This window comes from Panthera uncia (genome assembly GCF_023721935.1).
Source record: "Panthera uncia isolate 11264 chromosome B2 unlocalized genomic scaffold, Puncia_PCG_1.0 HiC_scaffold_24, whole genome shotgun sequence".
In the NCBI taxonomy this organism is placed as follows: domain Eukaryota; kingdom Metazoa; phylum Chordata; class Mammalia; order Carnivora; family Felidae; genus Panthera; species Panthera uncia.
In genome coordinates this window covers 66,800,856-66,826,254 of record NW_026057580.1, presented here as the reverse complement: position 1 = coordinate 66,826,254, position 25,399 = coordinate 66,800,856, and the positions used below count along the sequence as shown (strand labels likewise).

At 39.2% G+C, this 25,399-nt stretch overlaps 1 protein-coding gene and 1 non-coding gene across 2 annotated transcripts in view; one reads left to right on the top strand and one right to left on the bottom strand.

Moving 5' to 3' along the window:
• Nucleotides 1-3,620: 3,620 nt before the first annotated feature.
• The window catches only part of SNX3 (sorting nexin 3), a 49,889-nt gene continuing 28,110 nt past the window's right edge, over nt 3,621-25,399 (top strand). Inside the window, exon 1 of the mRNA XM_049654103.1 lies at nt 3,621-4,055. Within this exon, the coding sequence (XP_049510060.1) occupies nt 3,894-4,055 (162 nt within the window). The 5' untranslated portion in view covers nt 3,621-3,893. The remainder of the gene's footprint in view (nt 4,056-25,399) is intronic.
• On the bottom strand, nt 8,792-8,898 carry LOC125939256 (U6 spliceosomal RNA). Its single transcript, XR_007462997.1, has one exon. It is a non-coding gene; the product is annotated as a U6 spliceosomal RNA (small nuclear RNA).

Genomic DNA, 25,399 nt, shown 5'->3' with positions numbered 1-25,399 from the left:
ATAAACTCCAACATTAAAAAAAGGAAGTCAATGGAAAAATGGGCAAAGAATTTGAACATGTACATCACCAAAAAAGGAAATATGAATAGCTTATAAGCATATGAAGAGATGCTCAACTGTGCTCAGTTGAATAAGGAATATGCAAATAAAAATACCATTTAGATTAGTGAAGATTAAAAAGTTTTATAACACTTCATGTTGGTGAAGCTATGGACAAAGAGGTACCTTTGTACATTGCTGAACAGGGTGTAAGCTGGTTAAACCTGTACAGAGGAAATTTTGCAATATCTCTGATAAGTATCTATACCTGTATATCGTTTGGACCCAGTAATTCCATTCACAGCAATTTATCCTATAAATATAATACCATGTGTGTGTAATGATGGCATATTCAAGGCAATTCATCACAATACTGTAATAATGAAAGGTTGAGACCCCATATATATTTAATAGGGGACAAGTTAAATTATGGCACACCGCGTAATGGAATACTTTGCTGCAGTACAAGTATGGAACTATCTTCAAGATACATTGTTAAGTGAAATAAGATACAAAAGTGTGTATCCTGTGGTGTTATATATACCCTAATAGACTACTGAAGGGACACAATTTTTATCTCTCATGGCCCCATAGTAATACAGGCACACTATAATTTATTTTATTTAATATTAGGCGCTTAGGAAAACATAAAATTAGTAATATATTTCTAACATCTTAGCCTATCCCTGGAATATGCTGATGTTTTCCCATTCCTATCCCCACTACAATTGCCAATCTCTCTTGAGTTACCAGTATTAATACCCTGGTTATATATCTTTCCACACTTTTTTCCCATGAACATACAAAAATATGTACATATAGATGTACATATCTTTATTATTTTTTTGTTCTGTTTACCCAAATGAGATAATATATTGGACATATTTTTCTGTGATCTTCACCAATACACCATGGATATTCCTCTTCTGATTCTGATAACTAAAAATAGATATAGTCTTCATTCTGACTAGACATTGCCTGGACAGAGAAAAACTATAAATAGGGTCTTTAATTTCATTCAGTCACTAAATTCTCCTGTTAATTCTAGCAGCTTATTCTTTTTGGGTCTTTCTAGGAATACAATCATATCTCCTGAGAAACAATTTTCCTGCCAATGTTTATACCAGGAAGCTCTTCTTAGCTGTATGACTGCTATAATGCCGGGTTACTATCCTCTCTCACTGCTTCCCACTGCAGGCAACTGTTGCTGCTGTCTAAAGCTGCTCTGAGTGGCCTTCAATGAATGAGACAGGAGCTTTCTATGAGAACACCTCAGGATATTTTGTTCAAGTGTCACAGATGACAGCACAATGCAGCAGTTCCTGATCTCTTAGTTCTCATATACTCTAATTCAAAGTGTCATCTTGTAGGGGCCAAGAGCACACCATCCTAAAATATGCTACTTTGGCATATTATTTTCAATTTTTTTAGAGTTTGTTTTGAAAGAGAGAGAAAGAGAGAGAATGAGCAGGGGAGGGGTAGAGAGAGGGGAGCAGAGGATCTGAAGCAGGCTCTCTGTTGACAGCAGAAAGCCGATGGGGGGTTGAACTCAAGAACAGTGAGATGGTTACCTGAGCTGAAATCAAGAGTCAGACTCTTAACCGACGAGCCACCCAGGTGCCCCTGGCATGTTATTTTAAATAAAAGTTACTTGGGAAACAGTGGGTGCAAGCACAGTCAGACCCTTCTCTCTGCCCCCTGAAAGCAGGAAATAAATCTCCTACATGAAAGGTATCCTTTTCACACTAAGTTAAAAAAAAAAAAAAAAAAAAGCCTTATCACCAGAGATAGGGACTTTAAAGCCTAGAATGCTATAGAAAAAACCTTGGTACTTTTTACTAATCTATCATCCTAGCCCAAATTCTGCTCAGAATTCCTTACTAATTAAAGCTCCCAAGCTTTAATTAAACTGTGTCAATTCTTCACAGATTTATTGGCTTTTTGTCTAAAAAGTATAAAAATTGCCTGCCTTAGTCATTTCTTTGGATCTCAATTTTCATTCTCATTGGGCCTCCATGAGCATGTAATTAAATTTTGGTGTTTTTCTCCTGTTAATCTGCCTTATGTCAGTTTGACTCTCAAACCAGCTGGAAGATCTTAAAGGGTAGAAGGAAATTCTTTTCCTCCCCCACAATCTGTACTCATTTCTTGAACTCACTGTTGTAATAATACGAGCCAAGTTCTCATTTGGTCTCTGGCAACAGGACACAGGCCCAGCAGAGTCCTGTCTGAGCATACTTATTCTGATATTCTCTTTACTCTCTGAAAGAGGTATATTCTTGGAGAGGATTTCTCTGACCACCCTGTCTAATGAGCTTGTCTCATTCTCTATTAAGTTATCCCAGTTTTATTTTCCTTTTTTTTTTGTTCTTTGTTTTTGCAGTTTTACTTTCCTTACAGCACCATATTGGCAAATTTATTATTTATTTGACTTATTGACTTATTATGTCCCCCCAAAATAGACCATATACCACACTATAAACTTGATGAATTTAGAGAATTTCCAGTCTTATTTGCCCTTAGCTCTCTAGCATGTACAACTGAAAAACACCTACTAGACCTTCAACAAACAAGTGTTGAATCAACAAATGTTGAGTTTTCTGGATAATAGTCTATATCATGTTAAGGTAATTTCTTTATTCCAACTGCTCCTAGTGTCATTAGGTTGCCAATGATCTGGGCAATTTTTCAACTTAAGGGACAGATCCAATTATTTAAAGTGAATGAGGTTTCTGAAACTCAACATACTTTTAAAAATGTAGATACAGTTGCAGAGCTATGACATAAACAGAGACAACTCTCTAGGTAGATTTTTATCCTTCTACCTCAATGTTCCAAATCTGCATGTGCTAGAGATGAACTACCATCTACTTGTTTTAGCTTTTTTTTTTTTTTCATTTCTTATAAAGGCTTATCTGAGTTTCATTTCAAATATTGTAAAAATACGTTTTTGTTTTGTCTTGAACTTACTGGAACTTTAGGGAAATGAGGGAAGAAAGTTGCAGGTCACCCAAAATAGGTCATGAAAGGCAGATTTCAGCCTACTTACTACGTTATTTTGTTTTAGAGAGCTGACCAGTCCCCAAATGGTGTGACCTTAGTGCTGTGATCTGCCAAGGTCTTTTGTCTGTATTCCACTCTACTACTTTATCTCCCTCCGTTTATCAATCCATACACGTGTATGGTCAAACTGTCAAGTTGATATCAAAATCATGACGTGAGGCACTTGTTAATGGTTGCCTAGAAAGGCATTTTCAGTGGTTCACGGTGAGACGTTTGGTAGGCTGCGACAGTTTTGTTTCGAATGCGGGCACACCCCCCAAAACTCGCCGTTTAACTTTCGTCCCCGCAGCAAGGCCTCGAAGACCATTTCCGTTGTTCCTCCCAACGCTCCAAGCCCAAGCTGCTTGCAAGAAAGACAGGAAGCGCCCACCCCCGCCCGAGCCCCTAGGTCCCGCAGCATCACGGACGCAGCCAGGCGGCGACGCGCCCTCCCGGTGCATTATGGGCGCTGTAGTCTGGCCGGAACCTGCTCGCGACCAGAAGTCCCGTGACTGCCGCCGCTCCTCCGCCGTCTAGCCTGCAGTCCCCCTCCGCGGCCTCAGCTGGGCTTTCCGAGCCCAGGTCGCGGCGTCCCAGAGAGTCAGCTGTTTTTCCCCTGGGCATAAGAGGCGGAAGCCGAAAGGACGCAGGGAGGGGCTTCGCGCGCTGGGTGAACGCCCGTCCTACGTGCTCGTTCGCTTCGCGACCGCTGTGCGCGAGCCCGGTGTCCCCGCGGCGGGCAGCAGCGGCGGCGTCGGTGGAACTCGGAGGGGGCGGAGGGAGTCCGCGGCGGCGGCGGCTGCAGCAGCGAAATGGCGGAGACTGTGGCGGACACCCGCCGGCTGATCACCAAGCCCCAGAACCTTAATGATGCCTACGGGCCGCCCAGCAACTTCCTCGAGATCGATGTGAGCAACCCGCAGACGGTGGGGGTCGGCCGGGGCCGCTTCACCACCTACGAAATCAGGGTCAAGGTGAGGCCGTCTTTTCCCCTTCCAGGGAGACCCCCCTCCCGCCCTCCGTGGTCGTCCCCAGCCAACCCACTATCGAATTCCCTCTGGTGGCTACAGCCGCCCCGGCCAGGAGCCCCGGGCTGACTCGGTCGGGCAGCCTTGTCCACGGGCGGGGTCTTGGGCCAGGGCCCTTTTTCTTGTAGGGTTTGGAAGGGGGCTGCGGAGTGAGCTGAGCCCAGCACTGGCCCTGGGAGAAGGTGCTCGAAGAAGAGGGCGTAGGTTGAGCGCCGCTTGCCCCTCAAGCAGCTGATCTGGGAATGACATTTGAGTTGGAAAGGTGTAGATCTTTCGAGAACGCTGTACTTCATCGGGAGGGGAGCTACATGTGATTGAAAGGGGGTTTGCGCAAAGTTGAAGTTTTCCCAGTTTTCTTTTCCCGGAGACTTTTTCCAGAGGTGGCCAAGCTGGTTGTTCCAGGCCCTTCCTGAGCTACCAAAGTAATCTAGGTTGTACACTTTTCTGAACAGAATCTAGTGGCAGCTCACAAAAGCCTGACGAATTTGGTAGGGCTGAGCCTGGCGAGAACGGAGAATTGACCTTAGCATTCTGGGCCACAGTCGTGCTAAAGGCTGAGGTGTGGCAAGTGTTGTCTACTTCCCAATCCAAAATTACAACTGCCTTAAGAAAGCCTATTCATTTAGGGATCTTGCTCTCTTAATTTCGAGATTTGCACCTCACTGAATGAAGGAATCAGCTGAAGTAGAAACACACTTATAATTTCATAGCTAGTATTTGATGGCAATAAGTAATTCAGATGATTTGAAAGATGCTAATTGAGAATAATGCTTCACTTTCACTGTAGTTCACAATTAAAGAACTTGCTCGTGTATGGAAGTATCTTTAAAAATTAATTACATAAAACGAATCTAGCTGTTAAAAACGACAACAAACCGTTTTATTAAAAATTAAGTATAATAAGAATTTCACTTCAGAGTAATCGAAATTTACATAACAAGTTACTATAAATAAATTGAGTAATTTCTCATTAACTTGTGCACTTTCGGCGTGTGTGGTTAAAAAAAAAAAAAACCAAAACCTGTAATCTACCATCTTAACGCTTTTTAAGTGTACAGTTCAGTAGCGTTAAGTATATTCATATTGTGACACTTATGTACATAAAAATGATTTATCATGTATTGCTATGAAAATGTTAATGATCAAGCTTTAAGATATGAAACTAACAGTTTAGTGTTATAAGCCACCCTTGTGTCCCTTTGGATGTGTAAAATGTGGACCATAAGCAGTCTTATTATAGTGAAATTGCAAACTCCAGGCTCCAGGATACTTAGCGAAGTACTTTACCACATAAGCCTAGTGAAAAAGGCCTTCCTTCCTTCCTTTCTTTTTTTTTTTTTTTTTTTAAACTTTTGGTATGATTTTGGATACATGACAGATTGTTCACTAAGAAGAACTTCCTCTTATACCCTTATTTACCACCATGTTTTCCTTTCTTGTGCTAAAACAGAACTTGGTATTCCTGTTTCTAAACTTCCATAGCTTGTGCTTCCTGTCCTGCAAATGAAGCAAAATCTCCTGCCTACACTTCCTCCATTTAATAACTTTGTGTTTATGTTGCTGAGTGCAGGGTATTAAGTACACTCTAGTATAGCTTAATTATTTAAAAAAAATACATCTGATACTTTACTGAATAGCTGATGTGGCACTTAAAATATAGTGTTCATTTGTATTTTTGAGACTAATTTTTTTTAATATTGGTTAATGAGTTATGGAATTAATAAAGTATACACCCACATCAGTTTTTTGGGGGGGAATGATGTTTATAGTCATAAATGCAAGTATCCTCTAAAAAACTGTGGGTTTCTAATGCTTATGAAATGCCACTGGAGTTTTTCTTAATATATAATGTGTTAGCTTGAAACTTAGGATACCATATAGTAAAGACAATAGGTTTTAAGGAGCATGTGATTTTTGAGAGTAATTACAATCTTGTGTTAAGGGAGAATGGCCAGCGAGATGAATAGGTAAATCATTTTGTAATTTTATTTATTACTGCCTTTCTAAACTGTTGCTGCTGTCCCTAGCCCCTACTGCCTGCATTTTGCTGTTGAATTGCCATGTGGAGTTTGGGCCCTTAAACTATCTTCTAGTTACTCTCTAATTCTGGTCTTGAGAAAAATGTTCAATTTTATAGGCTCTGATTGAAATTACTCTAATTTACAGAGTAATTTTATCTAGATGGTGGCACTTTAGAATGCACGTTTCCCAATCTCCATTTATCTTTTGGTTTAAGGGTAGTGTTTAAGACTATTAGGATCACTTGATTAGTATCTCTGGGCTTTTGAAAATAATTGGTACATTGTTAATGTTTTTAAAAATTGTTCTAATGGGTAGGTACAGCAGAGAGCACCATAAATGATGAAAGGTTTAGGAAAGCTCAGGGTCTAGAATTATTTTGTCATATTAAAGAGAAGTCTAAAGGGGAAATTCAGTCACTGTTTATGAAGTTTGTACTATAATGTAACCTTAATTTTCTGGGGATTTTGAATTAGTTAAGATCTTCTGTTGTAACTAGAGACAGTTGTCTCAAACAGGAATGAAGTTAAGGATCTTTCTTGAGCCCTGAGTTCAAAGAATAGATTTATCATTTATTAGCAGAATAAGGTACACAATCTAAGTTCCACTTCCCCTCTGTAAAATAGGTATGCTAACAATAGCACCTACATTGTAAGACTAAATGAGATAATGCACATAAGTCTCTTGAACATTGACTGATAATACTAAGTGTTCAAAAGTTACCTTTTTCTAAATGTGGGTATCTTCTAATTTAAAAGGCAGTTATCAATTAACTACATTTTCTGTATTACTGTGCAGTTGAATTAACTAAAATTGTTAGATTTTCTTGGCATGGAAGTTTACTTTCATTGAGGCAAGCGTGGCATAGAAGAAGCCGTCTTGTTTAGTACTTAACCAAGTAGCTTGTTTGTTTTAAATTTTTATTTTTTGTGTGATTCCATGTAGAAAGTTGTGATGCCATTTGGAAGGTGGTAAATTGCATATTAAGCCCAAAAATATTGAGTAGAGTATTTCATATTTTAAGGTACCACATTTCCTATGATGGTACTAGTATTTTTTCCAGTTTTATTGAGGTATAATTGCTATGTAATGTTCATGTTTAAGGTGTTCAACAGAATGATTTGCTATATGTATATATTATGATTACCGCAGCAAGTTTAGCTAACATTTAACTCCTCATGTAGTTCATATAGTTACAGAAGTAGCCTTTTAAAATTGAGGCTTATTAAAATATAAAGCTGAATAGTAAAGTTTGATAAACATTTTGACAAGAAAGATGGTCAGTAAAAGTATCATCTTGATAGTGTTTGCCATTCTAAACCTGTATTGGTGATTTTTCTCTAGGCGAGTCCACTCTTTTTTTTTTTTTTTTTTTAAAGATTCTTTATTGATTTTTATTTGTTTTTTGAGAGAGAGAGACAGAGAACAAACCGGGGAGGGGCAGAGAGAGAGAGGGAGACATAGAATCTGAAGCAGGCTCCAGGCTCTGAGCTGTCAGCACAGAGCCCGACATGGGGCTCAGACTCACAAACTGTGAGATCATGACCTGAGCCGAAGTCAGAGGCTTAACTGACTGAGCCACCCAGGCACCCCGAGTCCTCTCATTTTAAATTGGGAGTTATTAATATCCAGGTTGGAAGCTGAGAAATAAATTAATTCTTGGACTTGTTTTTAGGATTTATAAGAATGTATCATTAAAGGGCCAAAGTAATATTTTAAAGAATCAAGGTATTTTAGTGCCAAAGGACATCTGCAGTATCTATGCAGCTTTCTCAGTTGGTCATGAGATGTCTGATACACATCTTTGCTGCTGGCTAAGGTTGACATCCAGTATCTCCGTTAAGGAAGGGCATGTGGGGGCACCTGGGTGGCTCAGTCGGTTGAGCGTCCGACTTCAGCTCAGGTCATAATCTCACAGACTGTGAGTTCAAGCCCTGCATTGGGCTCTGTGTTGCCAGCTCAGAGCCTGGAGCCTGCTTCGGATTCTGTGTCTCCTTCTCTGCCCCATCCCCCCTTTCAAAAATAAATAAACATTAAAAAATAAAAAAAATAAAAAGGAAGGGTATATAACTAGCTTTGAAGATTCTGTTCTTACTTAGTCCATCCCTTAAGTTGGGAAGAGGGAGTGGCCTTGCTATATTGGGTTATTAGGGACTGTTCTATCTGTATTGTTCATTTTAGTACATCAGGGACCCAAGGCACAGAAGGTTCTCTCTTACCCAAAGTAAATTATCTAACTAGTATTAGAGCCAGGGTTAGATTTGAAGTATTCTGGTCCTGGTTCAGAACTGCTTCACAGCCACAGTTCATTTAATTCAAAACAGTACATTAAAACCTTTGTTATCAACAGCCTACTGTTGGAGCATCCTCAGGTGTCTGAACCTTTTGAAGGAAATCCCATAGTTGGCACTATGCGGTAATCCACAGTAGGTCGGATGCACTCAGGAGAGAACAACTGCAAAGAGCTTGCTATTAAATTTTGTGCTCTGATGAGATGACCTGAAGAGAAAGTGTTGTTGACTGGCTAATGATGTTATAAAAGAGATTTTTTTTCCTGTGTGTGTTGAAGCTGAAGAAGAGATTTATAACTTGAGTACTTATTCTGTTCAAGGCATTGTGCCATATATATATATGTATGTGTATATATATATATTCATATATATATAAATATGGAATGCTTCACGAATTTGCATGTCATCCTTGTGCAGGGGCTGTGCTAATCTTCTCTGTATCGTTCCAATTTTAGTATGTGTGCTGCTGAAGCGAGCACTGTTAAATCTGTATAATGTGATCTTTGAGGTAACTAAAGAGAACAGATAATAATCCTGTTTTGCAGATGTAAAAGCTGGGGTCCCTGTTGATCCTTTCTTGTCCTTCCCTCATTCTTACTTTTTGTTCCAGTCCTACTGAACTACTTGTATCTCCTGAAGAAGCTGAATTCTCTTTTATCTAGGCCTCTTGTATCTATACACTTCTTCTGCTGTTAAAAACAGTCTTTCTGGGGTGTCCAACTGGCTTGGTTGATGAAGCATGTGACTCTTGACCTTGGGGTTATAGGTTTGAGCACCACGTTAGGTGTGGAGATTACTTAAGAAAATAAAATCTTAAAAAAACAAAACAAAACAGTCTTTTCTTTAGTGGCCTCATTTGGCTACTATTACTTGTCCTGTAGGGCTTAGCCTTACTGTCACCTTTTTAGAGATTTTGTTCATCCTTAGAATTTAGACTGGATTTCCTTCTTGTGTGCGCTTGTAGCCCTATTGGGATTACGTTGTTTGCTGGTGTGTGATTTTCTTTAGTTCCTGTATCTTCCAGTATAAGCTCCTAGAGGACAGGGACTGTCATTATCACCCTTACTCAACACCTGGCACTGCGCTTGGTGCATAGTGACATTATGAATAAGTGAAATTTAGGAAGGTTAAGTAACTTGCCCAAAGTCATGGGTATTAAATGGCAGAACTTGGATTTGAATCTAGATTCTTCTGACCTTCAGAGCCTGTAGTGAACATTCACCTGGAGCTTTGGACACTGTTGAGATTCTCATTTCATTAGGTAGGGGTGGGATATGGAAAGTGGGAGTTTAAAAAGCACCCCACCAAGAGCACTTAACTGGTACACAGCAAGGCTTGTTCCTGGTTGCACCATGCTCTCTGTCTCTGAGAAGTATGAGAAAAATATATGGAACCACAGTGATTGGTAGCCATGATGGGATTTAAAAAGGCAAATTCTAAATAAATAGAAATAAACAAATCAACAACTAACCAAAACAAAACAGTGCATCCTGACAGAGATCCGAGAGCAGAGAGGAAAACCAATGACATTTGCCAAAGATAGAAAACTGTTTTTGGAGGGGAGGCAATTTAGATAGTAGCTGAAAGCATAGCAACTTGTACAGCTTAGGTTTTTGGGAAGAAGGGGAGGATTTTACTGTATTCGGCCAAGACAGATCTCTTCCCCCTTGCACCATCCTTGTCTATATCACTGTGTAATCATGGAGGTAAGCTGGGAGTTCAGAAAATGCAAAATATATATCCATATAAGAAATTACTATATTTTATTAGTATTGCCGTTCTGTCTTTAAAGTGGAACAATCTAAAAGCACTTAACCTTTAGCTATCTTGGTGATTCTTTGTTCATAGAGATTTTCTCTCCACCATCATAATCATGCTTACCAAAAAAAAAAAAACAAACAAAACTGAACTGTTGTTTTTAGATACTTTGATGTTGTACCATATTGTGTTGCTTTTATATAAGCAGACACAGCAATTTTTTGAATATCAGATAAGAAAGATGGTGTCCAAGAAAAGCAATACTATAATCTTGGTACAGCTGTTTACTGATTTATTAGATGACTTGAGGCTTTCAACCAAAGTTTTACTTCCTTAAGGAAATACTTAATTTAGAGCCTAGGAATTTTGACATGATGGTAAAGTGGGACATTTGATGTAGCTTTTGCAAGAAAGGTTGTATCAGTTAGGATACAGTTTGGGCCGTTCTCATGGAGACTTCAACAGTAGTTTATTTTTTTACATGAGAGGTCTCAAGGGCAGTCCTGGGCTGGTACATGACTTGACTGTCTGCTTCCAGCATCACATCCATCTTCTAGCCAAGGGAAGGCATATTCCTGCCCAATGCCCTTTCCCACAAAGGAAGCTGGGAAATTTAGTCTATCTGGGCAGCCTTGTGAAGTTAGGGAGAACACTGTGCTTTGCCACAGTAGCAAATAAGTGATTGGGATTAGTTCCTGTAGGGTGTGGCTTTAGCAACATTCTGATCATCTTTCTTCATTCTTTCCTTTTTTTTTTTTTTTTTTTTGTGTTTTTCCCTGATACTTCAGAGTTTAGAGAGAGTTCATTTGATTTGTAAGAAATAAACTTGATTTCTCATTAGTTTTGACAGTCTTCAATGTGAATGAGTTCTGATCTCTTCCTGAGAATTAATTTTGATGAGTTGAGAAAGGAGACAAACATGAAGATATGGCATATCTGGTACAGGGGTGTACCATGGGATTGGGGTTGGATTAGAGATACTGAAAACAGATGATTAACCTTTTTTTTCTTTTCTTTAATGGCTGTATAAAACTATGTAGGCAGTTAGGACTAGCATTTTAACTGATGGCATTGAATGAGTATATAATTTGAGCCACGAATATAAATGAGTGAGATCAGTATCTCTTATCAGAGAATCATATGAAGACTTAAAATAATTTTTATAAAATTACTTTGTGTCTCATAATACCGGAATGGGCACTTTCTAATTCTTTGCTCTTTATACTTTGATTTTATCACTGATAAAAGCATCTACGTTTGCTTGGCTTTCCTTAAATTATTCCCACACCTGCCACCTATAGATTGCTTGCTGTTTTTCCCCATTCCCGCCTTGTGGGATGTTGGTCTATTCCATAGTAAGAAACAACAACATTTTGGGGCACCAAGGTGGCTTAGTCAGTTAAGTGTCCTACTTTGGCTCAGGTCATGGTCTCATGGTTCACAAGTTCAAGCCCCGCATTGGGCTCTATGCTGACAGTTCATAGCCTGGAGCCTGCTTCGGATTCTGTGTCTCCCTCTCTCTCTCTGCCCTTCCCCTGCTTATGCTCTGTCTCTCTTTCTCTCAAAAATAAATAAACATTTTTAAAAACCCAATATTTTGACAAGTGCAGTCTACTTAGATTTACAAATGCAATGACTTAAGATATGTAAACTCATTATAAAGTCAAAAATATTTCATAGTTTAACTAAAGAGGGGCACCTGGCTAGCTCAGTTGGTAGAGCATGCAACTCTTGATCTCAGGGTCGTGAGTCTGAGCCTTATGTTGGGCTTAGAGTCTACTTAAAAAAAAAAAAAAAAAAAAAAAAGTTGGGTACTTTACTTAAATAGGCTGTAGAGGATTATTTTTCCAAACTGAATAGAAAATTACCAAAAGACTAAGTCACTTTAGCTGTTCAGATATAGGTCAAGATTAATACCACTAAATGACCAGTGCAGTTTTGTTTTTTTTCTTTTAAACTGAGTATAAGAGAAAGGAACCACATAGTCTTTGATACAGTGGTTTATCTTTGTGATCTTATGCCTTCTCATATGAAGGCACCAACTTCTAAAACTAGACAAATGTAAAATTATGAGTACTATATGGTGAATACTGTAGGTTATTGGCTTTTGGTTACAATTTAACTCAGAAAAGGTGTCATGCTTATTGTTAGGCCTCTGACCCTCCATAATTCCAAGCAAGGTCTTGGAAGCAATAATATCTTCCATTTACTGCACACATTAGGAGAAAAGTACTTTGAGTTTAGCAACTTGTGATTCCAGGTCTCAAAGTCTAAAATATATTTAAGTATTTCGGGCGATAAATGTATAACTACACAATTTCTTCTGATGTTACATTTTTTTGTTGTTGTTGTTTCTTGGTTTCTATTTTGAAAAGAAACCTGCATGTTAACTTCAGGCATTTATTTATAATGAGCAGGAATAATTTGTTCTTTTAAAAAATCCAGATCCATTTGTGACAGGATAGATTTTAAAAATCCCAACTTAGAAGACTATGAAGTAAGGGCAGCTGGCTGGCTCAGTCAGTAAAGCATGCAACTCTTGATCTCAGTGTTGTGAGTTCGAGCACCACGTTGGGTACAGATATTACTTAAAAAAATTTTTTTTAAATAAATAAAAGGCTATGAAGTAAAAAAATACATGTATCAAATATGTAAGGCACCCAGAGCTGCTATATGAAGTAAGTTTAAGAATGTCAAAGCTAAGGAAGCATTGTAGAAGAATTCTAATTATATAAAATATGGTAAAACATATGAGAAAGGCTTTATAGGTTGGAGTAGGCCATCAGTTATGAATACAGTTCAGTGGATTATTTAGAAGGAATATGTTCTTCGATTTGCTTTTCACTAGAATTTTGGATATGCCTTTGTCTAAAAGTGTTCTAATATAGTAGCCATTAGCCATGTAGGGCTGTTTAAATCAAAGTGTTAGATTCAAACTTCCAGACATCTATTTGTCCAGTTTCCCTGGAATGAAAGTTGACTTGTGTTAGTTCATTATAAGTGATAATTGGCCTTGAATATACAGGATGGTTCATATATGAAGGAACCAGTATATATATATAGGGCTTTTTCTCCTGAATTTCTTTAACCTTTTTGCCCCTTTTCACTGTGCTTGTAGTCATTGGTCCCTCCATAGTCTGTTCACTGTTCCTCTGTGCCAAACTCTAAGCATGCACTGATTTCAAACACACCCTGTTCTCTGCTGATTAAGATAGACAAAATTGGGGGCTCATCTCTCTGTTGGTTTTGGCTCAGGTCATGTCCCAGGGTCATGGGATCAAGCCTTACATTGGGCTCCATGCTAACAGTGCAGAGCCTGCCTGGGATTCTGTCTTTTTCCCTATCTCTCTGCCCCTCCCCTTCTCGCTCACGTGTGCATGACGTTTTCTCTCTCTCAAAACAAACACATTTTTTAAAAATGTATGAAAAAAATCTCTAATGCTTTAAGAAAAAAAGGAGGAGGGCACCTGGGTGGCTTAGTTAAGTGTCTGACTTCAGCTCAGGTCATGATCTCATGGTTCATGAGATGCTAACTGACTGAGCCACACAGGTGCCCCAAAAGAGAAAATTTCTTAATCCAGCCAAAGGTTACAAACTTTTCTTTGTAGGATAATGGTTTTATATTAGGAAATTGAGCACACATCTATAAATTGTAGTTAGACTATAGCTTAATATAGCTTAACCGAAAGAACTGGGATGAGAGTAAATGGTGCCATTCAGAATGCATAGAATTTCCCTTTTCTTCAGTCCTGTACAGGTAGATGTAAAATCTGTGTGGTTCAGACAGATTTCAGTTGTATTTGCTTTCAGGTCTGTAGAGAGCCCCAAGGCCTTCCCAGGATATTTACATTAGGGCCCCTGAAGTAATTTCCTATTCTGCACTGAAGTTGGGTCTCTTACAGGCCTTGCTGTGGCCAGTGAAGGGAAATGCTTCCCAAAATCCCTTCCTGCCCCACTTCCTCAAGGGTTTTTTATGAGGGCCTCAGAAAAAGTCTGTTAGATTAAAACATTTTGAAGTCTTTATGACTAAATTCTCATGTAGGCAAACTAAAAGCAACTCACCAGTGGATATTACGTACGGATTTTAAAGCACTTTCGTAAATCAGTGTTGTTCCGCACTATACACTTTAATACCTTCTTTTCTTAAATACCTGAAGTTGGTGAGGAGTCCGCGTTGGCTGCAAAGGATTGAACAAGCTGTGAAGCAAAAACAGCTTCAGGTGTAGATTCATTGAAATGTCCTAGAGAACTTCCATTTTTATAACTTCCTAACTTAAATTCTTGGTTGTTGTTATAAAGATTGTTTGAATTGTTGCAACACTTTCTTTTAAATTAAAAAAAAATTTTTTTGTAACGTTTATTTTTGAGAGACAGAGCATGAACAGGGGAGAGGCAGAGAGAGAGAGAGGGAGATACAGATCCGAAGCAGGTTGCAGGCTCTGAGCTGTCAGCAGAGAGCCCAATGTGGGGCCTGAACTCACAGACTGTGAGATCATGACCTGAGCCGAAGTTGGATGCTCAACTGACTGAGATACCCAGGGACCCCATTCGCAATTTTTTAAAAAATTTACATCCAAGTTAGTTAGCATATAGTGCAACAGTGATTTCAGGAGTAGATTCCTTAATGCCCCTTACCCATTTAGCCCACCCACCCCCACAACCCCTCCAGTAATCCTCTGTTTGTTCTCCATATTTAAGAGTCTCTTATGTTTTGTCCCCCTCCCTGTTATTATATTATTTTTGCTTCCCTTCCCTTATGTTCATCTGTTTTGTATCTTAAAGTCCTCATATGAATGAAGTCATATGATATTTGTCTTTCTCCGACTAATTTCGCTTAACATAATACCCTCTAGTTCTATCTGCATAGTTGCAAATGGCAAGATTTCGTTCTTTTTGATTGCCGAGTAATACTCCATTGTATATATATATATACCACATCTTCTTTATCCATTCATCCATCGATGGACATTTGGGCTCTTTCCATACTTTGGCTGTTGTTGATAGTGCTGCTATAAACATTGGGGTGCATGTGCGCCTTTCAAACAGCATACCTATATCCCTTGAATAAATACCTAGTAGTGCATTGCTGGGTCGTAGGGTAGTTCTATTTTTAATTTTTTGAGGAACATTCACACTGTTTTCCAGAGTGGCTGCACCAGCTTGCATTCTCACCAGCAGTGCAAAAGAGTTCCTTTTTCTCCGCATCCTTGCCAGCATCTGTTGTTGCCTGAGTTGTTAATGTTAGCCATTCTGACAGGTGTGAGGTGGTATCTTGTTGTGGTTTTGATTTGTATTTCCTGGATGATGAATGATGTTGAGCATTTTTTCATGTGTCGTTTGGCCATCTGGATATCTTCTTTGCCCATTTCTTCACTGGATTATCTGTTTTTTGGGTGTTGAGTTTGATAAGTTCTCTATAGATTTTGGATGCTAACCCTTTATCTGATACGTCATTTGAAAATATCTTCTCCCATTCTGTCTGTTGCCTTTTAGTTTTGCTGATTGTTCCCTTCACTGTGCAGAAGATTTTTATTTTGATGAGGTTCGAATAGTTCATTTTTGCTTTGGTTTCCCTTGCATCCAGAGACGTGTTGAGTAAGAAGTTGCTGCAGTGAAGATCAAAGAGATTTTTGCCTGCTTTCTCCTCGAGTATTTGGATGGCTTCCTGTCTTACATTTAGGTCTTTCACCCATTTTGAGTTTATTTTTGTTTATGGTATAAGAAGGTGGTCCAGGTTCATTTTTGTGCATGTCGCTGTCCAGTTTTCCCAGCACCACTTGCCGAAAGACTGTCTTTATTCCATTGGATATTCTTTCCTGCTTTGTCAAAGATTCGTTGGCCATATGTTTGTGGGTCCATTTCTGGGTTCTCTATTCTGTTCCATTGATCTGGATGTCTGTTTTTGTGCCACTCTTTGGCAATTTTTGATGGCTTGTGGTTCTCATTAGCATTTGTTCTGTATTCACCTGACTTTATTGAAAGAGCACAGTTTATCAGTATCATGTGGTTTCAGAGACATCTTGGCAGTTTTTTGCTATCGGTACTGTCAGAAATTCTATATTCTGTGTCAGAACGTGCCAAGAAATTTTATTCTTTTAATTTATGTATGCTGTTATTACTATTAATTCCTACACTTGCCCTGATACTACATTTTGTTGTTCTCATTCTCCATCAGTCCCTGTGTAGGGCTCCATACCCCTACCTGACTAACAGTCCTCATTTTCTTGTTGGGTTTTGACTGATTTCATTCTCAGGGAAGCTAGACTTCTCTCCCAGTTGGTCTAAGCATCTGAGGCTATCTTTCCCTACCCAGTGATGGTAGAAAAGAACTGGAAACAGACTTGAGTATTATATGTGTGGGGAGGAGGTCGGGCGGGGGAGGTTGTAGCAGAGGAGCAAAACTATTGCGTACCTACATAGCATGGACTACTTCCTTTTTTAAAAAATTTTTTTTGTAAAGTTTATTTTTAGTTATTTTGAGAGGGAGAAGGAGGGGCAGAGAGAGAGAGGGAGACAGAATCCAAGCAGAATCCACCCTGTCAACGCAGAGCCTGATGCGGGGCTCAAACCCATGAACAGTGAGATCATGACTTGAGCTGAAACCAGGAGCTGGATGCTTAACTGACTGAGCTACCCAGATGCCCCAGCATTTTTTTTTTAAGATTTTTTTTTTTTTAAGTAATCCTTGTGCCCAGTGTGGGTCTTGAACTCATGACCCTGAGATCAAGAGTTGTGTGCATCTCCAGCTGAGCCAGTCAGGCACCCCTATAGCATAGACTTCCATTTTTTTAGAATTTCCACTGTTTTTGTTCTTTGGGGGATAGTGTTTATCTAAGAACACTTAAATTATGAACATGAATTCATATCCCAGTTTGCTCAGCCTGTTGAGTGCCCTTGGGCAATTAACCCCTCTGAACCTGTTTTCCATCCTAAAGATGACAGTGTTAGTATGTTCCTTAGAGTTACATGAGAATTAAATGATGTGTGTTATGGACTTTAAACACTGTCTCATTAGGGTGCCTAGGTGGCTGGGTGGGTTGAGCATCCAACTTTTGATTTTGGCTCAGGTAAAATCCTAGGTCAGGCTTTGAGCTGGGTGTGAAGCCTGCTTAAGATTCTCTATCCCCTCCATCTCCCCACCCCCCACCTCTTTCCCCAACTCGTGCACTTTCTCTTTCTCTCTCTCTCTCTCAGATAAAAAATAAATAAAAATAAATACTGTCTTATTTAATATTAACTATTATTATTATTATTATTACTATTATTATTGAGTTGGCTCTAGCTTTCTATTGCACTATCAGAAAAGAGAAGGGGGTGTCTGGCTGGCTCAGTCAATAGAGCATGTGACTCATGATATCGGGGGTTGTTAGTTTGAGCCCCAGGTTAGGGCAGAGTTTACTTTAAAAAAAAAAAGTACCGATTTCAGTAAATGGTTTTCTGACATACAGTACCAAATCTGCATTTTCTCCCAAAACTCTTCAGAATCTCTTATATTATTATAGAGTATATTATTTTAAACATGGCAGTGGATAGGGGCACCTGGGTGCCTCAGTCGGTTAAGCATCTGACTTTGGCTCAGGTCATGATCTTGCGGTTCATGGGTTCGAGCCTCGTGTTGGGCTCTGTACTGACAGCTCAGAGCCTGAAGCCTGCTTCGGATTCTGTGTCTCCCTCTTTCTCTGCTCCTCCCCTGTTCATACTCTGTCTCTCTCTCTCACTCAAAAATAAACATTAAAAAAAAAATTTGAAACATGGCAGTGGATGGTAGTGATGGTTGCACAACAATGTTAATGTATTTAATGCTTCAGAATTCTGAGGGGCGCCTGGGTGGCTCAGTCGGTTAAGTGGCCGACTTCGGCTCAGGTCATGATCTCGCGGTCCATGAGTTCAAGCCCCGTGTCGGGCTCTGTGCTGGCAGCTCAGAGCCTGGAGCCTGTTTCAGATTCTGTGTCTCCCTCTCTCTGACCCTCCCCCGTTCATGCTCTGTCTCTCTCTGTCTCAAAAATAAATAAACGTTAAAAAAAAAAAAAAGAATTCTGTATACTTAAAAATGTATATTCTGTAACATAAAATGTGTGTTTTATCATTATAAAAAAAAAACATGGAAACAGAAATAATGGAAGAGGCATAGTTGTTTAAGTTTATATGGTAGTCTTTTCTTTCAGATTACCAAAGCAGGGGAGGAAAGCAGTTCTTCATGACCCTTTAACAAGAATCTTGGTCCTTATTCATTTATCTTGTCTTAAAGTCAATTTTACCTGTTATTAATATAGTCACTCCAGCTTTCTTACGATTTTTGTAGGAATATTATTTTCCAACCTTTCACTTTTAACCCATTTCTGTTTTTGAATGTTAAATGTGTCTCTTGTAGACAGTTTATAATGGGATATTAGTTTTTAAAACTTTTTTTTTTAATGTTTATTTCTGAGACAGAGAGAAACAGAGCATGAGAGGGGGAGGGGCAGAGAGAGAGGGAGACACAGAATCTGAAGCAGGCTCCAGGCTCTGAGCTGTCAGCACAGAGCCTGACACGGGGCTCGAACTCACGGACCATGAGATCATGACCTGAGCCGAAGTTGGACGCTTAACCGACTGAGCCACCCAGGCGCCCCGGGATCTTAGTTTTTAATCCAGGCTGAAAATATCTGTTTTTTGATTGAAGTGTTTAATCATTTTATGTTTAGTGAAATTACTGGTGTGATGGGTTTATTTCTGACATTTGATACTTTCTTTCTTCTTTTTTTCAGGTTTTTAGTTTAATTCCAGTTAGTTAACATATAGCGTTTATATTAGTTTCAGGTATGCAGTACTGTGATTCAGCAATCCCATATATCACCTGGTGCTCATCACAAGTGCACTCCTTAATACTTATTTTCTATGTCGCATTTTTGTTTTTCTATTCCTCCTTTATTGCTTTTTTTGTTAAATAGATATTTTCTAGGTTTTAATTCCTAAGACCCTTTAAAATTCTTTTTAAAATTATTAGTGTTTGATCTAGGAATTACAGTGACTTAGCTTTTCACAGTGTAATTCAGATTAATGCTAACTTAATTACAGTAAAATATAGTAACTTTGTTCCAATATACCTCTGGTTCCTCCCCCTTCCTTTGTTCTATTATGTCATGTGTATTATATCTTTATATGTTATGGGGGCAACAATACAGGTTTATAATTGTTTCATGCAGTTTTCTTTTTAATCATCTAAGAGAAGAAAAGAGAAAAGCACATTTATACATTTACCTGTGTAATTACCTTTACTGCTGCTCTTTATCTCTTCATGTGGACCCCAGTAACATCTGTTATCATTTCTTTTGAGCCTAAAGGGCTTTCTTTAGTATTTCTTGTAAGGCAGATCTACTTAACTTTCAATCCTTGTTCATCTGGGAATGTCTTATTTCATCTTTATTTTTGGAGGATAGTTTTGTTGGATGTATCAGTTTCCTATTACTGCATTAAAAATTATCATAAATGTAGCACCTCAAAATATTACCTTGCCTGTTTCTGTGAGTCAGAAATCTGGGCATGACTTAGCTGGGCCCTTTGCTCAGATCTTAACAAGGCCTACAGTCAGAGTGTTGTTCAGGATTGTGGTCTCCTGTAAGGCCTGGGATTCTTTCTAGGCTCACATGGTTGTTGGGAGAATTCATTTTCTTGTAGCTGTAGAACTTATAGTGGCCTTCCTCTTCAAGGCCAATGGGAAAAATTTTCTTGATTTCAGGGGAACTGAAACCCTCTTTTTAGGGGCTCACCTGATTAAGTCAGGTGCACCCAAACATTTTTTGATGAACTCAAAGTCAAATTGATTAGGGACTTTAATTTCATCTACAAAAGCCGTTCACCTTTGCCACAAAATGTAACCTAATAATGGAAGTGACCTCCATCATATTCATAGGCCTCACCTACACACATATGGGAGGTGTATACAGCAGGGGTTCCCATATCACATTTCTGTCTAACACTGAATATAGATTTCTTTGTTGTTTTTCTTTTAGCTTTCTGAATTGAATATTCCACTACTTTTTGGTTTCCATTGTTTAAGGGGAGAAGTCATCTGTTAATCTTACTGTGTGTCTCCCTATATATGATGAGTTGTTTTTCTTTGCCATTTTCAAGATTTTCTGGTTTTTGGCTTTTAACAGTTTGACCATGATGGGTACGTGTGGATCTCTTTATGTTTCTCCTACTTGGAATTCATGGAACTGCACGGATGTGTAGATTAAAGATTTTAGTCACATTTGGGAAGCCTTTGGCCATTCTTTTATTGTTTTTTCTCTTACTGTGAGACTCCCATTACATGTGTGTTGGTTCCTATGATGGCGTCTCACAGGTCTTTGAGGCTGTTTGTTCTGTTTTCTTCCTGTTTTTTAGAATGAACAATTTTTATTGATCTGTCATTTACTGATTTCTTTTGTCTGCCAGCTCAAATCTGTTGAGCTCATCCAGTGAATTTTTAATTTTAGTTACTACACTTTTCAACTCCATCAATTCCAGTGTGAGTCTTCTTTATAATCTCTTTGTTGAGATGCTCTATTCATTGAATCACTGTCATCATTGTTTCCTCGAATTCTATAAGCATAGTTTCTTTTAGTTGTTTGGACATATTTATTGTGTTAGCTGTTTTGAAGTCCTTGTCAGCTAAGTCCAACATCTGAACCTCTTCAGAGAGTTGTTTTGTTTTTTTTTTAATGTTTATTTTTTTTGAGAGAGTGCACCCATGAGCAGGGTAGGGGCAGAGAGGGAGAGAGGGAATCCCAAACAGGCTTCACACTGTCAGCACAGAGCCCAATGCAAGGCTCAGTCCCATGAACTGTGAGATCATGACCTGAGCCCAAATCAAGTGTCAGATGCTCAACCGACTGAGCCACACAGGTGTCCCAAGATAGTTTCTGTTGAAAACAATTCTATTTTTTCCCTGTATATGGAATACACTTTCCTGTTTCTTTGCATGTTTCATAATATTTTTTTGTTAAGCTGATCATTTTAGATAATAGAGACTCATGAGTTATGTCACCTCTCGCCCCTCTCCAGTTGGGAGAGGGTCTGTTACTATATCTTTATTTTTTTAAGGACCTGCCTGCATGAAGTCTGGAGTATGCTGTTGCTAATATCTCTGATTTTTTTCCCCCACAATTCTTGTTTGTTTTTTAAGCCTGGTTTCCTAGAGGTCACCCTTGGATCAGTATAACTTAATGGTTAGCCAGTGACTTGGTCAGAGGTTGTGCATAAACACCTAGAGCCATGAAAGCTTCTGCCCTTTGATAGTGAATTTGTAGGTAGGTTGAGGAATGAATTCGTATGTAGGTTGAGGAATGAATTCAAAGCATAGGCCGTTTACAAGTTCTAACTTTTAGTTTGTGCCAAGTCTTCTCATGTCCATGGCTCTTCTGTATCTGTGAAAGACCTCACAGCCAGAGAGATCTGTAGATAAGTAGGGTCGTTGCCATCTTTTCTGAGTCTGCATGCAGCTTTGTGCAAGGACACAGCCTTTCAGACCACCAGGGATAAGGGGGAACTTAATTAAGGCCCATCATGGTTGTGCCATTCTTAGGACATCTCTGCTAAGCTTCCATCAAGTCTGCTGATTTGTTTCTTGTCCCAGTCAACCTTGGAATTGTCCAAAGTCAATCTTTGGCTGCTGCAGTATTGGCCTTCCCCTTGTTTGCCACCAAGATCCCTATTGTTCTCAACAATACGCCCTGCATCTGGAACTTTTCTGCATTCTTATTTTAATCAAGTCACTCCCCTCTGGCAGTGATGGTGCTGGTTTAACCCCACTGGTAAAACTACCACAGATGGAGCTGTTAAAACAGCACAGACTTCCACTGTTCTTACCTGAGGTTCACTATTTTTTCTTGAATAAATGTTTTTCGATTTGTTATAGGTCTTTAGTCAGTTTTCAGAATCCTGGTAGGGTTGTCTTTGACATGTTTGTCTAGGTTTTTTGTTTTTTGTTTTTTGTTTTTTTTGAGAGAGAGCAGGGGGGAGAGGGCAGAGAAAGAGAATCCCAAGCAGGATCTGTGCTGTAGCACAGAGCCTTACACAGGGCTCAAACTCACAAACCGTGAGATCATGACCTGAGCTGAAACCCAAGAGTCAGGTGCTTAACCGACTGAGTCACCCAAGTGTCCCTAGGTTTTTTTGTTTTTTTGTTTTGTATCTAATGTTTATTTGTTTATTTAGAGAGAGGGGGAGGGAGGGACGGAAGGAGAATCCCAAGCAGGCTGCACGCTGTCATTGCAGAGCCCAACGTGGGGCTTGACCTCACAGACCATGAGATCATGACCTGAGCCTAAATCAAGAGTCGGATAGATGCTCAACTGACTGAGCCAGCCAGGCACCCCAACACGTTCATCTAGTTTTTATCACTGATTTTTTGTGGAGGGGGAGGCTTTGCTTATTAGCTTTTTACTCCACCATTCCAGCAGCTCTACCCTTACCTTTTTTTTTTTTAATTTTTTTTTTAACATTTATTTATTTTTGAGGGGCAGAGGGGGACAGAGTATGAGTGGGGCAGGGGAAGAGAGAGAGAGAGACAGACAGACAGACAGACAGAATCCAAAGCAAGCTCCAGGCTCTGAGATGTCAGCACAGAGCCCAATGTGGGGCTCAAACTCATGAACCATGAGGTCATGACCTGAGCCGAAGTCGGTGCTTAACTGACTGAGCCACCCAGGTGCCCCTACCCTTACCTTTTTGAAATTTTTTATTAAAAAAATTTTTTTAATGTTTACTTTTTATTTTTGAGAGAGAGAGAGAGAGACATGGAGCATGAGTTGGGGAGGGGCAGAGAGAGAAGGAGACACAGAATTCAAAGCAGGCTCCATGTTGTCAGCACAAACCATGAAATCATGACCTGAGCTGAAGTCGGATGCTTAACCAACTGAGCCATCCAGGCACCCCCACCCTTACCTTTTTACATTATACTTTTCTTTGAGATTTCATATTTTTAAGAGATCTTACTAATATTATTATGCTTTTAATGTTAACTTATGTGTGCTCAGAAGCACTTTTTGTGCAATGTTCAAGTGTTTTTATTTTATTTTTTTAATTTTTTTAATGTTTATTTATTTTTGAGAGAGACAGAGAAAGAATGTGAGTGGGTTAGGGGCAGAGAGAGAGAGGGAGACACAGAAGCAGAAGCAGGCTCCAGGCTCTGAGCTGTCAGCACAGAGCCCGACGCGGGGCTCGAACTCACGAGCTGTGAGATCATGACCTGAGCCGAAGTCGGACGCTCAACCGACTGAGCCACCCAGGTGCCCCAGTTCAAGTGTTTTTAAAGGCTTCTTGATCAAGTATTACTTAGTTTCTTGCACATAGCAGTTGTTTAGGTACTTATTAGATGCTTAGTGGAGTTTTTAAAGTTTTATTTATTTAACATCTGGTTTGGGTTAGGTACTATAAGTGTGCCTTAAGAGCATGAACTTTGAACTTGAACATGAATTCCCTCTCTCTCTGCCTATTTGTATGCATGTGACCCTAAGCAAATTACCTCACTCCACATTTTGAGTTTCTTCAGCCATAAAATGAGACTTCAGAGGATTAAATGTGACCTATGGCATGACATTTGCCCTACACTAGGTAGCCAATAAGCGATAATGTGTGAAGTAATAGTAGTTCCTCTTTAATTATTGAGGTAAATGGCAGTATCTTCATTTTAAAGATGATGCAACTCAGATTTAGAGAAGGAAAGTAACTTGACATGGTCATACTGTTTATGAGTTCCAGAGGAGAACTTGAGCCCAGGTCTGTTTGAGTAATTTGTTTCTTACTGCTTCCAGAAATCAGAAATGGTATCACAAATTTATGATTAGCTCCTACTATGCTAAATTTAGAAATGTACAAAGGAAACATTGAATGAATATATACTCACATATATTTGCTTGAATCCCCCCCCCCCCGTAATGTAGCATGTCAGAAACTTCCACTGAAAGTGGAATAACAATAGTTTAAACCTAAGATACAACCGTACTCACTAGAACCTTGAATATCCTGGTGAGTGGAAAAAGCAGGGACTTTAAACTCTTCATCTACAGAATTGAACATCTAAACTTGAAGTTTTTTCATACATAATGATGTATACATAAAAGTATACCTAGAAAATATTTTTATTAGCTTTTAAAGGTTGTGTATACATGTCTTTTTCATAATAATGTACTCCCCAAACTGTGTACTGTCTTACAGAAGCTTGCCCCATGGTATCCTACTATTCTTAATTTCTCTGTCCTTACCCTTACCTATCCTTGTCTGGATAAAGTCTGCTAAATCAGGGACCATGTCCATGTACTTAGTGTTCATGGTAGATTCTCAATTAATGCCTTTTATTCTGTATTGTTTTTAGCACTCCAGGTAACAGTAGTGGCTTATGAGACTTCATAATTAATATTTATAGATGTTATGACTTAAAATATATGATTTGCCATACTTCCAAGTAGGGTTTGGGAGCTAGAAGTGAAGGATCTGGAATGATTTCCTTTTCTTACAAACTTCACAATTCAGAGGAGATGGCAGGGAAAGGAAAGTATGAGGAGAAAAGAAGCTAGACTGGGGCGCCTGGGTGGCTCAGTCGGTTATACATCCAGCTTTGGGTCAGGTCATGATCTCGCAGTCTGTGAATTCGAGCTCCACGTCAGGCTCTGTGCTGACAGCTCAGAGCCTGGAGCCTGCTTCAGATTCTGTCTCCCTCTCACTCTGCCCTTCCCCTGCCACGCTCTGTCTCTCTCTCTCTCAAAAATAAATAAGCATTAAAAAAAAATTTTTTTTTAAAGAGGCTAGACCAGGTACTCAGAAATGAACTTAAATTATGAGGGACAGAACCAGAATACCCTGCTCTCCAGCCCCCCACCCCACTGCCAACACTGAGCATACCTAACAGTTAAAGAGAGTATGCTGGCAAGAAAATTTTTTGAATTATACGGACTTAATAATATATTGAAATCTTTGATGACAAGTTACAACTCCTCTTGTGACCTGCGCTCTTTCCAGTAGTTTATTATGAGGGTTCTTGAGAGAGTTATGTATTGTTTCTAATAAAAGGGTTTTGTGTTAGTGATTTGAGTACCTTCGGGTTATTAGAACAATAATCACTCTTTGTGGGGCTTTATGAAAGGAATAAAGTATTGTAATGACACTGCTGTCAGTTTCTACATTTAAAGCATGCCATGTATATAGTATTTTATATCATTGTCTAGTTGCTTTTATTATAGCTAATCACTCTCCCAAGAA